Source organism: Melanostigma gelatinosum (genome assembly GCF_949748355.1).
Source record: "Melanostigma gelatinosum genome assembly, chromosome: 23".
NCBI lineage: Eukaryota > Metazoa > Chordata > Actinopteri > Perciformes > Zoarcidae > Melanostigma > Melanostigma gelatinosum.
In genome coordinates, this window is record NC_136656.1 from 3844297 (window position 1) to 3862609 (window position 18313).

An 18313-nucleotide genomic window follows, 5' to 3' on the forward strand; every position below is an offset into this window, starting at 1 on the left:
TCATACACAAATATGCCATTGAACCCAAACAATGAGCTGAAAGAGACAGAAAAAGCTGCGTCATACTTCTTAATAGCACAGTGACATGATTCAATGTTAGCATCAAATACCGGTATATTGAATAATGCAGCTTAAAGCCATTTCTTTGACAATATAATAAGCAAAGTAAACAGGAATGACACAGCTTCACAAAAAAAATCCCAGTTATGGAGTATGGATATAAATTTGGAAAAGAGGATTATGAATCAGAAACAGTTTATTACTAGGTTGTCACCGTAATATAAACATGTTAAATATAACACTGTTACTCATTGTATCTCATCTCCTTCATGTGACTCAGAGGAAATATTCCCTTTCATGGATGACCCGTGTTATTTTAATCATGCTCCTCTCAAGAAATGCTACGAGGACCAGGCTCAGATATGCAACAAAGAATATAATGTAGCTTAAGAATGAAATCAAATGTCAATGTTCATTGTTTTGTTTCATGAAAGCAGAAAGGCGTCATTGAGCAATAAGCTTGACGAGGTTTTAGATGTCAGGTCAATAAGCAGCATCGGCCGTTCAGCTAAAATCTTCAACTCTGCTGAATATTCTTTGCTTAAATAAAGAAGGACAACACTCAGCAACGTTTGTGTTGAATACGTTTATTTCTGCAGACAATTTGGACCAAAATAACGATAATAATACGATCTGGAAAGCAAAAGGGACGAGAAAGCTGCTGAAGGGAAACAGAATATTTTTCATTATGGCATTAAGTTACATTAACATATACTAAGTCAATACTTTTATATTTTTTAAATGTTAACAAGACTCGAGACACACTAGATTGTTGAGCTTTAGTTTAAAATGTGTCTCTATAAATATGTTATTAATATCATACTGTTACTCAGTTACTCATCTCCTCCATGTAACGTAGAGGAATCATTTTCTTTCATGCATGCTCTTTTTTTAATGTTCGTCTCAAGAAGTGTTCTGATCAACAAGCTCAAATATTCTACACAATATAATGTATTCAAATGTTTTCATGTAAGCGGAAAGGTTTGGTTCATCGATAAGCGTGACAGAGGTTTCAGTTGTCGGGTCAATAATGGGCCTGACTACTGGGATCCAATGTCAAACACTTGGACACTTGGTCCATTCTGAGGAGTCTAAGGTTTGCAGCGTTTAGCGTCAGGGGGTGGATTTTGGTTGGTGGACTTCTCAAAATGGACAGGAAGGCATTGGTTTTTAATTTTATCACAAGCCACAACCACTTTTTCTCTGATAATGCTACGCGTTATATTTTTGCAATCTTTTTTGACTTTGAGAAAATATACCGGCATGTTTGAATCACTGATGCACAAGTTTCCGTCAAACTGGCGGCCTTTGCCATTACAGATCTGGTTGACACGTCGCTCATCCAAACCCTCGAAGAAGGACTGCGCTGGTCTGCTGCAGAGTCCATTGTCCTCTAGGTACCTGTGTAATGAGATCAATATTTAAAATGTAGTTTAATTACTCTGAAATATGTCAATAAAGCAGTAGTGTGACAAAAAAACCCTGTCATAAACTTCTATGACATCAATATGAAATGTTGGTCAGTTGACTATCATTTCTAAAATCCTGAAGTACGAAAATCTAATGTATTATCTTAATCTAATTAGTGGCTAATTAACTATTGACTGAACACTTTAACTTACGTTTTCCACGCATCCAATGAATTTCTGTCAAATGTATTTTGAAGGATGTGTTTCTGAACAAATTGATTGTTCGCATCTTTGTTCGGGTTCTTCTGACACGGCTGAGGGTTGGCTTCAGGTTTCTTTGCACGAACGAGGGTCAGAGCCAGAGCGACGGTGATCAGGAGAACGATGTTCATCTTGTCTGGAGGGGAGAAGGAATGAGACTTTTTGAGCATCTTATTTTACTTACTCTTAAAATACACCAGTAATTGGTCAAGTGCCGTCCACACAGCATCCACACTCCACTCATCACTGCGTGCAAAATGAACGTCTCTTGTAAATGAATCTGTATTGTCACATCGGTTTGATAGCATTTCAATTATTTACTGATCTAGAAAGGTACTCTACAAATAAACTCTAATACATTTACCTTCCTGACTTGAAAGTACAAAGACATAAATGTTCTTATTGTTAGTCATCTCACTCAAACAGGACAGAAAACTGATTGTATTGTCACATCGGTTTGGTAGCATTTTAATTATTTACTGAATTCTAATAATAACAAAACAACATTTGTGTCGTTGATGAAGAGCTTTCCTCACCTGCTCTGATCAGCAGCCTCTGTACTGTAGATGTTGCTGTGTTGAGTCTGCAGGAGGATCGATGCCAGCTGATGTTGAAGTCTCTGATAGAAGTCCAACAATACGTCTCCCCTTTTAAACAGCCAATCAAAGTACTGCAAACTACCCTTTCACCATATAAGTCTGTGATAATCACCAGCAAACTGGTCTAGAGGATGGTGCTGTGCACACATTTGTCGGAACAAACCAACTGCTAATTCTGTAAATGAGGAAGTGCACTTTTACAGGAAGCTACTGTTTGTGTAATTTCCCAGATCTGGATTTTGGCTGGCGCCGTCTTGCGATTTTTGCAATCAGTGCTGCCTGTGGCTCTGGTAGCGGTAGCAACCTGTCGGTCACAAGGTTGCCCGCCCTAAAGCCTCCCCTGCTTTATCGTCTATTTTACTCTAAATGGGACCAGAATTTACAAAATCATGACATCATGCTGTCCTGAAAGTCTTAAATAGTGATTCAGACCATGAACTCATGGTCAAAATGTTTACCGTGGTGCACATCATTATAGTCTTCTGACTTTTTTCTAGTTTATTTGTAATTTTCAAGGTATTAAACAAACCTCGCTACTCCCAAGGGTCTGTTCGGTGGCCGTCTTTGCAGCACATCGCATACAAGTGACCCCATTTTTCTGCGTAATTTTGGCATGAGGAATTGGGCGACAGGGCTATTGATGTGATTTTAACAGGTTAGATGATTACAACTTGAAACACTCTGATTCAACTTACATTTCACCAGCGAATTGACATATTTAGAGACCGACTCAATCAGACCAAAGCAGAAGTCATTTAATATCAATAACAGAAACCACATGATAGCACCAATGGTTGAACAGATGAACACGACACAGATTAACAGAAGATACAGAGAAAAAAAGGAATCTTTCACCAAATGGTTGAACTCATGTGAAGCATAGACACTAATGGTGGAATGTAACCAATTACTTTTACTGACGAACTTTAATTTCGTGTCAATTCTGGTGGTGATTGTGGACGAAATAGGAAGTGTTTCTCAACATCAGCCTCCCTTTAGAAAACCTCCCATTGTAATGCAGCAGGGTCTGACCGTCTGCTCCGCTCAGTCCTGGTTCTCACGTGCCCAATGCAGCCTGGGCCACCAGCAGCGTGGCGAAGCTCTGCTGACGTTTGGACCATAAAGATTTAAGATTTATTTATGTATTTAGGACCAAAATAAACATTCTGAAGTGTTGACTTTCGGCTCTGCGTAAATGGGGCTCAGTTTCTCACTGTTCACAGAATGTTGACAAAAATAGTCAGTGGATTGATCCATGAAGAAGAGTTGCACTTTGATCGTAAATAGTAAAAAAATAATCTCCACCTCAACCAACCACAGCAGTAAAATCCTGCTTTTACTTTATTGCATGATAATAACATTTTTCTCCATTGAGTACTTAAATGTTCCTGATTATAGTTTTACAAGAGTAACATTTCTTTTACAGTCTGCTATTTTTTATACTTTTCATCCTTTGGCATAAAATATGTAAAATATCAAATCTTTAGTTGGTTCAAAAACTAATTTCATATATTTTTGCACTCACAAAAAACTATCTTCATTAATGTTTAAAAGAAGAAAAGTCTAAACTTGGACAGGTAATAAATCCCCCAACACCTCAGATGATCAGGCCAAAAAAACCCAATTCAGACCCGTTGCTGGTGAAACGTCGTGCACGAGTAACACATCAATCTACTGCTGCTGCTGCACAGCAGAGATGATCAGCGGATGGGTGTTTTTCTCATTTTGTTTAAGATGTGGACTAAAATATGGGACAACCTCGCCGCTGAACGAACACTCCGTAAACGAGTAGATGTGAGATCTGGCGGTCACATGGTAGAAGGACACGAGACCTTCCTCGTAGTCCACAAAAACCCCGACCTTCTGAGGTTTCCCCGTCAGGGAGAGGCTGGCGGGCGGCGCCGTCAGAGCTGCGTACTTTTCCTCCTCGTAATGCACGATGGCCCAGTAACCGATAACCGGGCTCAGCGAGAGTTTCCCCTTGCGCGTAGCGTCGCGCCTCGCTACCCCCAGGTCCCACCCCGTCTTGTTGCCGACCTCCACCTCCCAGTAGGACTTCCCAGAGGACAACCTGTTGATTCCCAGGATGCTGCCAAACACGTCAAACCTCCCTGGAGCATCAGGAACCTTCTGGGTCTTTCCTCCATCTCGCACCGTCTTCCCGTCGGGGGACAGAACAAGACACGGGTGTGCGGTGGTCGGATCCAGCTTTACATCCACTGAAGTTGAGCAGAATAATGGAAATAGAATCACACTAAATAGACACACTGTATGTTAATGCTTGTGTTTGTGGCAATTTCTAAATTACTAAAACAAATCTTTGGGAAGTGCTTCCTGAATGACACTCGTTATCCCCCACCTGTTGTCCCAATAACCTAATTAGGACGCACCTTGAGTGAACGTATAAAAGAGCCAGGCTCAGGTGTGCAACTTCATTTTTTTATCCTGAAGAGGACCTGGCAAGGTTGAAACCAGTTTTTATTTTTAATTGTCATGAACAGGCCATGTAACCATAAAGGCTGATCATTAAATTGAATCTCCAAATGCACTCACACCCTTTAATGCCTGAAACTTTTTCTTTTAAACCATAATCGTTCCCTCACCACTGTGTTTTTTTCTGTTTAAACAGTCAGATTGTCATTAAATGTTCTGAGTCACACACCTGCAAATGTGGGAATCCTCTTGAGTTCTGTGGAAAGATAAATCCCATTAAAGCAAGTGACTCCGGATGAGATGCATAACTTGGTGAACTTGAGCAGTGCTCACCAACAGAGGAGAGTTTATCCAGTTCCTTGTGAATTTCTTCCATCATGTTTGACGTTATAGTTCTCAGCGTACCAAAGGAGAATAAAGTGTCAACAGTGACATTCTTCCAGTCACAGGTTTCGCCCAGGCCTGTTTGAGGTGAAACCTGTATCATAAAATATGAGAATAATACAATTTTAGTGAATCCGAAACAAGTGGAAAAATACACAGAATTGTTGAGCACAAACCGTGAATGTTGTCTTAGCTTCCCCTAGATGTAGATATTGTCAGACGCTGACATCTAGCAGAGTAAAAGCACAGTGACTTGCCGAAATGTTTAAAAGGCTAAAAGCTTGGATGCTCACCTGCAAGTCAGGAGTTTTGTCCAACTCGTCGATGGTCATTTTGAGTTTGTCAATTTCCTTTTGCAGCTTCTGGACCAGATCTTGCGCTTCTCTCTTCACTCTCTTTCTCCTAAAAGTAACACGAAGCGATTAGTCGTATTCGTCGATGACTCCTACCTGTGGCGTCGGTGCGATGTATCCCTAAACCGACCTCTTCTCCAGAGGTTGGAGGGCTTTCTGCCGCGTGTCCTCGACGACTCTCATCACCTCGGAGAACACGTTGTTGATCTCCAGCCATTCAGCGTCCAGGCCGCCCTGGAAAGAGTAACGGACAGCGAGGACGTTAAAGAAACGTCAATAAGCAAAAATCACAAAGCAAAATAATCTGCCGCAGCTCACCTTGCAGGCTTTTACAGATGATCTGACTTCGGCCATCTTTTGTTCTCTGGTCTGAATTTTCTGCTGTAAATCAGCCCTCATCCTGTCTTGCCTCGCCTTGAATGAAACAAATAATGCTGATATTAGTATGCACGCATTGTAGTGACCACGTGCACACACACAAGTACAGTGGCAGCATTGCTGAATGAAACTGCTGAAGTTTGAATATCAAAGGCTAAATTAGAGCCGTTAAAACCTATAAAATACCAAATAAAGTTGAATAAACTGAAGCTTTGTTTGTACTCAAGCGGGGCACCGTAGCGCGAGCCTCTGCAGATGGGTACGAGCTCGCGCAAAGGCGTTTAATGCTGTTTGTTGCATTATTCTCCGAAATGTAAGTGAAGAAGCAAGAAGACAAGAGTGTAAACGGCAAAAACACCATAAACCGACCTCCTCAATGCAGAGGAGGAATTGCAGTCGACTGTAAAGTAATAAATATTCATTGACTACTTTATTGCCTTTGAAACAAGCCCTGTGGAGAAAGAAGTCAAGTATTCAATGCTTCATCATTAAATGGAGCTTGGATACCCGAGTTTTGGCTAAAAACTAGACACTGTATAATTAAAAGTACCTTTTGTAGTTTCTGATCCTCCTGCTCTCTCTCCTTTGGTCTGACTGTTTCCTGTGCTGTGGTCGTTGGAAGATAACAGACCTGTTGCCCCACCTAAAGGATGAAAGCACTCAGTGCAAGCTGGACCAAATGATAAGAGCACTGCCTTCTATCCAACGGGTGTATACAAATCCATCCGTACCCAAGTGATTCACAGGACGAAGGCTGGATTTGCTCTTTTTAAATAGAGAGAATCTGCTGTACCTGCTGTGCACTGGTGGAGAAATCAAGCGCTCTACGAGCGTTGCCGATGGTTTGGTGCGTTGTGCTGTAGTGCGGTGGAGTCTGAAACGCTGCAGAGAAACAAGTTTGTCACCGTCAAACAAAGCTGCGTTGAATCCTCTCTGTTGTGACTGAATTACGCTCATGGAACACACCTGATTTGTTAGTTTCCTTCTCTGGGACTTCCGCGGCTGCAGGGTTGACTTGGGTGCTGAAGATCTGCGACACCGGCCTCAGCGACGGCTGTCGGAGAAAAGCGGGAGACAAAGCTTGACTCACTTTTCCCGACACTGTAACCTCGCTTTCACAGAAGGGTGTCGTACCTGCGCAGCACTGGTGAAATCCAGCGCTCGGTTGGTTCCGTCTAGGATTTGACTTCCCATCACTGTGGGGAAAGAGCGTGGGTCACTCTTAAGCATAACTGCTTTGATCATCTCCATCATTTCATCTTCTGTTCCTGGGAAAGCTGTGTTGGTGAGGTATGGAGACACGGGGACATTCTGTCAGAGAGAAGAAGATTGGACAGTGGGTTTCTGATTGACATTGATTGCATTGAATCCTATTCCGTTTGTATTATCCAGTACGATCTTTGTACATTGACAACATGATTTGTCCGAAATTGATTGTATGATTTTGAAGTTGTGTAGCACATATCATGTATATGTTTGTCTGGATATACCTCAGGCCTGACTGGACCGGTCCAGTCAAATTGACCACTGTCATTGTGATTCATCCAGGTGTTCTGTTGACTCCCTGACAAGAAGAAGAAGAAAACCTTAGAGTGGTTTGGGAGACGGCCTTCAACTCTTACTGTCACTCCTATTATTTCCTTCTTTTGCAGCAGGTGAATTAGAGACATCAGTGATGAACATAATGCGTAACTAGAGACCACGGACGTGTAGCCACTCACCGGATTTGAAAGGCTGGGTGAAGATATTCATCACAGGCTCTTCAACTTTTATGTGAGGTCCCTGGTAGGTTAGTTGAGGACGAGAAATGCTAAATCTGAATTGTTCACTCTCAGGGATACTCATTCCCATGGGTGTGCATCCCATCTTCCCCTGGTGAGTCCTCAGGCCATGGTATGATGTCACTTTGGACCAACCGCAGTGGCAAATCTGGATGCTCATGTCTGACGTATTGAGTTTGTCTGCAGAAGTCCCACAAAAGGTTAATTGGGTGCATCATATTTTTGTAGATTTTAATGCTGATGTGACGAGTATCTTTTTATGTTCGATCTACTGAATGTCTGACGAAGTTGTTTTCTAACTTTCATGTCAGTGATTGTTTATTTGACGTCAGACTGAACTGTCTGCAGCCTGGACGTGTAAGACGGTGATTAGTCGCCCTCTAGCAGCGCTCTAGTGTCATCGTGCAGGATCACCTACTTCCTGCTGTAAAACACACACAGCCAGACACGACCAGGAAATGACTTCTCACTGCAGAAAGTTAGATGTGGATCACTTCTAAACCTCGTCAGTGTCGTGAGGAGTTTTTCTTAAAACGGGATTGAATCAACATCAACTCGTGGAATAAATCATAAAATAAGACGAGATGAACTTCATTGACACGAGGGGGGAAATGTTGCTGACAGCAGCAGAGGAAGAAGAGCAGCGAGGAAGATACGGATGAGTGAAAACAAACAAACATGCAGAGATAAACTAAAGGTGGCACCTGTACTGTATATCTGGGATTATTTATTACAGATCAGTATCATGAAGTTAATCAAGCACAACGGTAAAAATAGTACACATTTTAAATAAACTATGTATAGTGTTACATAGTGTGTACAACTGTTTGTATGGACTATCAATAAAGAATACAACAATACAATATAGCATGGAATACCACCATGCCATTATTAAATATATATTTATAGTCTTATTATTTATATATACTTTATATATATATATATATAATGATAATAACAGTACTCGTATAAAGAATACTTTTTAAAGATATTGCCTCTATTCTAATTCTTTAAAAAAAACGATACAACGTTATAAACATAAAGTTTGGCAATGCACAACATTAAACCAATTAGAAACACTTTATATCATTTATAGAATATTTTCGACTTAATAAAATGTACTCCGGCGGTAGAACAAGGTGTAAATATAACTTCCATCATCGATAACTATCTGTTTCCCTGTAAGAGCTGAAGAACAGTGTGTTTTGTACACGCCCTGAAAGCTGCGGTTGACCGCAGACGTGTTCCTCTCCCTGTTCATGCACTGCCACCACGTATTTACACAGCATCAATGAAGACTGTACGGGGAATCGCTCAAAACATTTCAATTTATACAATTAAATAAACTGGCCTAATAACAAAACACACTTTTTAAAAGTCAAATCGCGTTCCTTGAAGGCATAAACGTTTTTAACAGTATTTCCTTTTTCAACAAACGTATTTTTTGTCAAACGGGAGCGTATAGTCGCAGAACATGTGTTGTTATGAGTTATTGCATCATAGTTCAGGTACACGTCACGAACAATGTTACATAAAAAAGTAACAAGAATCAGCAGCAGCTTACCTCGCGCTGTCTGACCTGGACGCTCCTCTGGCTCGCGCTGTCTGACCTGGACGCTCCTCTGGCTCGCGCTGTCTGACCTGGACGCTCCTCTGGCTCTGAGTGATCCGTCTCTCTTCTGCTCATCCTCAACTCTTTCACTTTCGTTTCAGCCAAACCGATCCTAAAGGATTTCCTTTTAATCGCCCCACGCGCGACATGCTAAACAGCGCGTCGTATTGAGCAACGCCGATCCAACTCTGTTGTGTTTCCATCATTATTTCAAATTATCATTTAAAAAATGTAACAATTCATAGTGTAGAAAAATGAATAAATCTCTTCCTGTTTTTATAGTGTGTTCATTCCCCTGAGCATTGGAATATATAAAGTATCAATGGGTCATATTCTCATCCCAGCATACAGTAACATGGTGTTCATGAGTACATGGTGGAAGATGTATTCACATTTTGATCCGATCTCTGTTCCAAGTAAAAGTCCTGCATTCAAAATATAAGCATCAAATTATACTTCAAGTACCAAAAGTCAGAGTACTCATACAAAATGTCTCATTTCTGAAAAATACATATTGTACTACTGTGTATTTATGATGCATTGTAAGTGTCACTCGCTTAATCTAAAACAAGTTATCATTCATATTTTATGGTTTTTAATTACATAGTATATTATGTATTAACAGTCTGAATGTGCAAAGTAATTTTTGCACATGCAGTAATTGTTTTAATAAAACAAGTTCATTACAGCACATTTTGTCAATAATCAGGCTACATTGTATGCCCAGTGGTATATGGTCGCCCATCACCTTCATAATAAGATTACCAACAATTTTGGACGCAACCTTTGTCTTTAGTTCCACCCAGACCTTTCCAAAAAAAATAAATCTTCTACAAATTTTCCCCAACTTGATTATCGAGCCACAAAGGACAGGGTTCCCCACGAATTCCCACTCCACATTCTAAAAAAACATGTTTTGACTGCCCACACACTCTTCACGACATGTCCATGTCCTGCTCACTGTATAATAATAATCACTGAATAATCAAAGGATCAGCGTTTTTCTCATCTTTTTTTACATGTGGACTGAAATATGGCAGGAGTCCGTCACTGAACGAACCCTCCGTAAACGAGTAGATGTGCGATTCAGCCGTCATATCGTAGAAGGACACGAGACCTTTCTCTGTGTCCACAAACACCCCGACCTTCTCAGGTTTCTCTTTCAGGGAAAGACCAACTGGCGGCGCCGTCATAGCTGCGTACTTTTCCTCCTCATAATGTACGATGACCCAGTAACCGTCATCTGGCTTCAGCGAGAGATTCCCCTTGCGGTTTGCGTCGCTTCTGGCCACACCCAGGTCCCACCCCGTCTTGTTGCTGACCTCCACCTCCCAGAATGACTTCCCGGAGGACAACGTGTCGAGCCCCAGGATGCTCGCAAACAGATCAAACCTCTCCGGAGCGTCATCTACTTCCTGGTCCTCCCCTTCGTCTCTCACTTCCTTCCCATCGTCGGAGACAACAAGCCGCCGGTGAGCGCTGGTTGGGTCCAGCTTCACGTCCACTGTTAATCACAAAGTTTAAAATCAATAAAAGATCTGAACACAAAAGTCTGCTTCTTGAAAGAAAAATATGAAATCACGTACCTCTAAACTTTGGAAGTCTCTGAAGTTCTGTGAAGTGAAGAAAAGGTCTTAGAACAATAAGGCGACATTCAAGCTTTTAACGTTTACCACCATGAATTAATTCCTACCAGTGGAGGTCAGCGCCTCAAGTCTCTGCTGAATTTGTTCCAACATGGTTGTTGTGGTTTTTCTCAAGGTGCCAAAAGACAGTGATGTGTCGAGCTCTTCCCCTGTTGAGTCTTTGAGGTTGTCCAGCTTTCGAAGAGATGGGTACTCCTGAGGAAGGGAGAAAGAAAGAGGAGATCTAATCACTCGAGCCACGAGTAGCTGGACTGTTGTGTGCAGCTCTTCAACAGACAGCTTGTCTTCATCTGTTGAACGTGTACACGTTTCTGTTACCTGAAGGAAAAGGATGTGATCCTCAAGTGCAGATATGTTGTCCAGCTCAGAGATGGTTTTCTCAAGACCGTTGATCTCAGCTTCCAAATCCTCTTTGATGCTTTTTGCCTCTTTCTGCACATCTTCTCTCCTCTCCTTTAGTGGTTTAAGAGCTGTCGCTAGGGCTTCCTCCACAATGGAAGTAACAGCTGTGAACACATTGTCAATATCCCACCACTCAGTCTCCAGCTGGTCCTGAAAATAGGGGAGGGTTAAAGGGTTAGGGCAAGCGTTGGTATTTGACCTCCTTTTTTCTCTTTTATAAACTGCTCTTTGATGTTGACAACACAACACTCGTCACAATTTGACTCAATCTAAATCAAATTGTAACCCCTTTCACAGTGTTTTCAGTTCATGAAAGTTAATTGTAATATTTTGGTTGCCTAAAAATGTCCTTTTTCCGCATTCGGTTGTACTTCTGGTTGCAAAAAGCCAAGATGGCGTCGGCCAAAAAGGCCAAACTCAAGGCTTCAAAACTGCAGTCCACAAACCAATGGGTGACTACGTCCATTTCTTTTATACAGTCTGTCTTCGTGTGAGACACTCTTAAGTACTAATTAGTTGTCCCATTTAAATGCCATACTCTTTGGCAGCTTGCTCGGACTGTTTTGATGGACAGGTCCGATTGTTTTTTTGCAATCCAGGTCAACCCAGGCTCAGTAACGTCTGTCTTGCGGCTCACCGTGCAGCTCTTTAGAGACGTATCGATCTCGTCCATCCGTGTTTTTCTCATCAGAATTTTCTCTTTTAACTCTGTCTTCGTGCTGTCCAGCTTGGCCTGTTGTAAACAAAAAAGGCAAGTCAGTATCCAAACTTAAGTTTGTCCAACATACCATGATTTATTTCAGTAAATACACAATGCTGTCAATACTCAAATCAGAAACGTATAGGGCCTTCCATGTGTTAATTCACCTTCTTCTTGTGCCATTCGCCTTCAATAGAAACAATCTCCTCCTGACCTTCTTCAATGCAAAGTGCACAAATGCACCTCTCCGTCTTCCTGCTGTACAGCTCCAAGGGGCGTCCGTGCTTCAAGCAGGCTCTTTCATCCAGGTCTTTCACGGGTTCCACCAGTTTGTGGCCCTTCAACCTTTCAGCAGAGGAATGGTTCTTCAGGTGCGGCGAACAATACGAGGCAAGGCACACAAGACAGGACTTCTTGGCCTTCAGCTTTCTCTCTGTGCAAATGTCACAGGCCACTTCGCCGGTAGCCCCAGTGTACTCATCAGGGTCTTTCTCCTGGGCTTTAGTCATCTGTTCGACAATGTTTCTCAGGACTATGTTAACATGTGGGGTTTTCGTCAGATCCTCCTTGCATAGGGGGCACCTCTTGTCAGTGTATTTACAGGTGAGGTCCAGACACGTCTTGCAAAAGGAGTGGCCACAAGCTGTCGTGACGGGATCCACAAATGGATCCAGGCAGATGGAGCATTTCAGGTGGTTCTCCAGTGAGTTGGTCTCGCAGGGTGACGCTTGAGCGGAGGCCATGTCTGCTTAAAGAGAGCATCATGAGGTTACTCACTTGGAAATGTAATAGGTCTTAGATTATGTTGTTTCTTGCATTTTAGAGATTTCTTTTGCTTTGCATTTTGTTGTACTTAAATATTTGCCGAAATGTTCGAAGAATAACTGATTACTTAAAGCAAGGAGACGATGTAACTTTTGTCAAACAAGAAGAATTAGTTATTTCTCAGCTATTGATAAAGTTCTGCAGGAACGTCTCCTTAATCACAGAAATTAGTTAGCATTTTTGCAAGTCAAGGTTTTTTTTTAAAGGGTTTTTTGGCTAGATGCCTAAGATGCCTAAAATAAGGCCTGTGGTTAATTGACACAATCTAATCAGATTTTAATATGTTGTTCTATAATATAAAAGCAACTACCCTTCTAGTGAAAAGCTTTTCAGTGTCATACAAAAGGTGGTTGCTAACAAGAGGCTAAATGAGACTACAAAGCGGCATCAAAACAAACAGGAGTTCGCCTTTACAGCCTCGTTGTTCGTACTCGCTCCCGTGTTATCATGAACGTTTTACTTTGCCGATTGAATTCAGGCTTTAAAAATCATAAAAGTGGTGTTCATGTGGTGTTCATTTGTGGAGATGACTTTACATAACAAAACGTGATAGTGTCTTAAACATTTGTTTGCCACAGAGCTTATTTTCTGCCATAATCCAAAATCGAGTGGGAAAATCCCATTGGCATTTTGTCAAGGTAACCAGCCGTGTGTGTGTGTGTGTGTGTGTGTGTGTGTGTTAGATCCCATTGGCAGAAAACTACTAAGGTGTTCGGACTTGCGCGATGAACAAACCACGAGTGTAGTCATAAGTAATAACCCTGTCACAATAACCACAGGCACATTACATTGCACAATATTTCAATCATACCCGTAAAAAACAATCAAAACAAAAGGTTAAAGCCGTAAATGTTTCTGTTTGTCACTTTAAAAGAGAAACATTTTAAAGAAAGTAATACGATGGAGTGGAGTGTGATGTTACCTTTCAGCTAATTATGGTCCGCGTCTCTTTCTGTCTCCACTCTCGTGTCTCTCTCTGTGTGTGTGTGTGTGTGTGTGTGTGTGTGTGTGTGTGTGTGTGTGTGTGTGTGTGTGTTTCCTTCCTCGGGCCAGCCTCCCTCTGTTAAGTTTCGTTTCTGGTCAAAAGATCTGGCAGTCAATTCCTGTTTTCAAAGAGGCGTGTACAAAAGCAAATGTGTAACCAAATCACCTGTCTGCAGGCCGAAGGGTGTGTTGCATGTTGAACAAGTTCACACAGATCCAATATTGACTTCCCGAAAGGTTTCTCTGGGACGAAGTGAGGTTTTGTGTTTACAACTCCGTCTGTTACTCAATGTTGGACTGGTCGACTGAAAGGGATCAAAGTATTTGAGGCCAAAGTGTAACTCCACCAAAACCAAAAAAAGTATGATTTGTGTTGTTTTTACTTAAATGCACTTTATTGTTCAGCACGAATACAGTGTTTTGAGTTTTGACATTTTATTTAAAAAAGGACAATCAAAAATACATTTAAACACTGAAATACTGCCCGGCATGGAAGCTCACATTATCCTTAAAATAAATCGCATCATCCACTCAGGCATAAGTTACATCCACACAATATATTCTCAATGAGTTATTGGCCATTGAGCATTTTCTTTTACTTACTGGACTTAAGCAATTACTGTAGTTCCTGAGGTTTACTGTTCCTTTAAATCTGTTCACATCATTGTTTTAAGTGCACATCATTATTGTGAAAAAAAATGCATTCAAATGAATCTGTGAATACGCTTATTTGCTTTCTGGCGGGAGTTGGCTTAGAAGAACACACAGTTAGCTTAGCATAGTTTAGCATAAATACTGGAAACGCTGGGAGCAGATAGCTTTTCTCTGTTCAAAGGTAATCCCAGCCTTTGTAAAGCTCAATAATTAACACTTTTGATCTTGTTTGTTTAACCGCTACAAAAAACACTGTGAAAACAAGGCAATTTGCCATTTTCGGGGGATTATGTCCCAAACTATATCCTCCACCAGAAAGTCTAGAAGTATATTTCCCAACTGTTGGTTTTGAAGCAAACACACCTTCCAACGAATTCTGCTGTCATTCAAACACAGAAATAACTATTTAAACGTGAAGGTGTCGGTCCACGAGGCAGTGTGCAGAAATGTCTGTCGAGACAAGAGGAGAGACTACATTGAGAGCAGTGTTTATAAGGTCACATGTATTGCTCTTTGAAACATGTGATTTCACTGAATGATTTGTTGACGGTTGACCATGAAGCAGACCTGGAGGAAGCGGAGGTCATCTTCGGTCTGCTCCAGCTGCTCCAGCTCGGTGCTCCTGCTCTGCAGCTCTGAGATCTCTTCCTCCAGTTGTCCGAGGAGCTCTTTCTGTGCCCGTGCCTCTTTGGGATGTTTTTCACTGAGGCATACAGAGAGGTTGATTCCCTCAACTCGACTCAGTCTCTCCTCAATGGCTTGCTGAACTTTCATCCTTCTCCATTTTAGTTTAACCTGTGGGGGGAAAATAATAATAATTCAAAGCCAGTGTTCAATGTCTCTGATGCTTCGATCTGTCAACATGTTAGAATCCTGACCACAAACCCATCACTGGTGTCCATTTGGGCTTATTTTCCTTTGGCAGCTGATTCAAAACAGACCTGCTCTCAAAGACGTGTGTCTTTTGTCATTGTAACGCTGGCATTTCTGTCTAAATATGTGATGAAATGTGATGAAGCTTCTATAAATAATTGTCATGCCGGTGGTTTTCTGACGTTTTCTGAATGCTGTAACTTACTCGATCATAGAAAAGTTGTTTAAACTTCCCCCTCAACATTCTGTTGTTTTCTCTCTCATGTCACTGAAGTGGTCAAACACAATATGCCCCGACGAGAATTTGCTGAGCAGGCTTTTGAGCGCCCTCATCAACACGTATGCAAACTGATTCCACATACTTTTTTTTTTGAAAAGCATTTTAAAGGCTTTGAGTATTCTGCATTGGTTTAATGCATTACCTGTTGATGAAAAAGTTATTCTGGAGTGACTTAAAGAACGCAGCATCAGCCTGGTTTCCTCCAATTGATGTTCCAATACAGTGACGGTGCATTGAGAATTACATCTCGAGGGAAACGTATTTTGTCGTTAATTACGTTTCCTTGTGACGTACGTGTCACAAATAAGCTTCAAAGGAGTGGGTGGAAGTCAGCATGTGGGGGATGGGTCAAAAAACACAGCTGGCTTTACCCAGAAGACTGCTGTTCGTGTCCTGCGTACATTTTAAGACAAACCACGATCTTTTGTATTAAACCTAACCACGTGGTATTGTTGCTTAAACCTAGCAAAGTAGATTCGTGGCGTTTTGAGAGACACAGTTATTTAGCTGTAAGGAATTAAGCTGCAGAGTATATCTCAATTGCTTACACTGGTATGACCAGTATGGCCAGTATGTGTGATGTAGGTGTGTTTTATTGCTTGGGAATTCAACTTCTTATTTGTGAGAGCAACACCGTGTTATTCCTCCTCTCAGAAGCTACATAGACTCTGATCAACTTCACCCTGCAACTTTGAATGAGTTGCAAATGACCAATGTTCGGGCAGAGAAAATATGAAATTTGAATAGCAATATGCAAATGCTCCTAGTGTTTGCCGGGGTAGTGGTTTTATTAGACGTTACCTTCTTCTTTGTAGCTTCCCTGTTGATAGAAATAATGTGGTGGCCTCTGTGTTCTGTCTGGGCACACATGGCACAGATGCACGTTCGATCGCTGCGACAGAACTTGTTTAACTGCTTCCCGTGCAGTCGACACACAGAGTCCTCCAGGTTCTTCACCACACTGATCAGGAGATGGCGCCCAAGGTCTTCTCTCAGGTAATGTGGCTCCAGATGAGCGGCACAGTACGAGGCCAGGCACACCAGGCAGGACTTGACTGCCCTGTGCTTCGCCGGGCAGAGGTCACAGGGAACCTCTCCAGCTTTCAAAGGCGCAGCGGTCTCCTCGGTCGGGGCGCCGGTTTGGGCTGTTTTGAGCTGCGGCCTTGTGGGGAAAAAGGCCTTGCAGAGTGGGCACTGACAGGCCCCGTGGATCCTCCAGTATTCGCCGATACATCCCAGGCAGAAGCAGTGTCCGCAGGGCAGGGAAGCAGGCCTGGTGAACTCATCCAGACAGATGCAGCACTTCGGAGGCTCTGACATTAGGTCTTTGCGTGTGTGTGTGTGTGCAAGTGCATGCATGCGACCTCAGGTCCGATTCGGTGTGGTATCAGCATCCACCGGTGATGGTGTATTCCATCGGCTGTTTGAAGCGGTACAGAAAACAAAGACTTGTATTAGCGCACATTTGAATCTCAGTACTTCATTCATTTGGCTTTGGTGGCAGGATCCCAAAACAGCTGACCAGGGATCTCTGTATGGCTTGTCTCCAATTGCTTTGAATATTTAGTTTGTTGCTTTATGTTTTTGATGGTACAGTAACGCCTTACATTTTCAAAACCCATAAAAACTCAAATTCTGAATGTGGTGTATGTCCACAGAATGCTCCTGGAACCTGAATGATTAAAATAGCGTAAGTTCAGTCAGGAAGACTCTTGCTTGCTTCGGCCTGTAGTTTATTTCTCATGCAACAGCCTCCTTACCCATGCACACTCATCATTTTCTTGCTGTCATTGTTCGGAGCTGTCGATCATGATATCAGCTGGTGTCCTTTATCCAACAGCACAACGACACCGTTAGCCTATCGTCTTGCTGCTGTCTCTTTAAATATGATCGTCTCGCTACCTTCAGTATGTTCATGTTGCTGTTACGCACCCCTCCACCTCCCCATCGCCGTCCAGTCTTCACAGAAGCATCATCTTCATCATCTTGCTGCTGCTCAGGGCACACGGCCCTCGATTACAAATCTCCCCGTAGAGTCCAAGCGCCAAAGACTCATCATCTGTTAATAATAAACTATTGTCTTTTCTTTATCTGACTTGTCTCTCCTGGTAATCCAGGTAATTTCAAACGATTGCACATCCCGTGGCCAATCAGAATCGAGACACTGCAAGTTTCATTCAAGATGGCTGGTTGGTTACATACTGTAAAAGCATTTACTGTAGAAACCTCTTTGGCTGTGGATTTATAATTTGAGGTGTAAGTCTGAAGTGGCTGTGAAGAGAAACTGACTCACTCATAACATACACGACCTATAAACAATGTGACGTTTCATGATCGGCACGCAGCTTGTCTCTTCCATTTGTCAAAAATAGTTTAAAACTTTCGAATACTGGAACGAGTCAATTGAAGTGTAAAACTCACATACCTGTCTGGAGCAGCAGCTTGTCTGTCCCGAGCCTCTAACGGTGTTGTGTTGCACTCCTATCGGTTCGTTGCTGTGTAGGTTGAGACACACCTATCCCCGCTGGGAAAGAGGTTGGCCCTGTTGGGATCTGTCATTTCCTGTGTGCTCATAAACTCATGCTCACCTGATAGAGCGTGAGAAGATCCCACCTAACAAATCAGCCGCAGCTCCAAAAAAAAGGGCAACAAAAACCACTGAATATGTTTATTTTAGCA

At 42.1% G+C, this 18313-nt stretch overlaps 2 protein-coding genes and 1 long non-coding RNA gene across 3 annotated transcripts; all 3 read right to left on the reverse strand.

The window, feature by feature from the left end:
- Positions 1-759: 759 nt before the first annotated feature.
- Positions 760-2408, reverse strand: LOC306796680. Its single transcript, XR_013773065.1, has 3 exons — positions 2267-2408; positions 1683-1866; positions 760-1461 (listed from the first exon to the last, which is right to left on the reverse strand). It is a non-coding gene; the product is annotated as an uncharacterized lncRNA (long non-coding RNA).
- A 719-nt stretch (positions 2409-3127) lies between these two features.
- Positions 3128-13810, reverse strand: LOC306796772 (uncharacterized protein). The gene is made up of 19 exons (XM_079295841.1): positions 13766-13810; positions 12186-12763; positions 11956-12051; positions 11235-11468; positions 10964-11111; positions 10857-10883; positions 10249-10774; positions 9223-9359; positions 7368-7441; positions 7012-7188; positions 6844-6931; positions 6671-6759; positions 6428-6520; positions 5818-5913; positions 5630-5733; positions 5440-5548; positions 5096-5240; positions 4992-5018; positions 3128-4548 (listed from the first exon to the last, which is right to left on the reverse strand). The coding sequence occupies exons 2-19, from the start codon at positions 12759-12761 to the stop codon at positions 4001-4003; spliced, it is 3294 nt and encodes a 1097-aa protein (XP_079151967.1). The 5' UTR covers positions 12762-12763; positions 13766-13810; the 3' UTR covers positions 3128-4000.
- Positions 13811-14290: 480 nt separating this feature from the next.
- On the reverse strand, positions 14291-18143 carry LOC306796579 (E3 ubiquitin-protein ligase TRIM47-like). The gene is made up of 4 exons (XM_079295596.1): positions 18060-18143; positions 16436-17054; positions 15049-15276; positions 14291-14931 (listed from the first exon to the last, which is right to left on the reverse strand). Exons 2-4 carry the CDS (start codon positions 16991-16993, stop codon positions 14884-14886), a joined length of 834 nt encoding a protein of 277 aa, XP_079151722.1. The 5' UTR covers positions 16994-17054; positions 18060-18143; the 3' UTR covers positions 14291-14883.
- Positions 18144-18313: the final 170 nt, after the last annotated feature.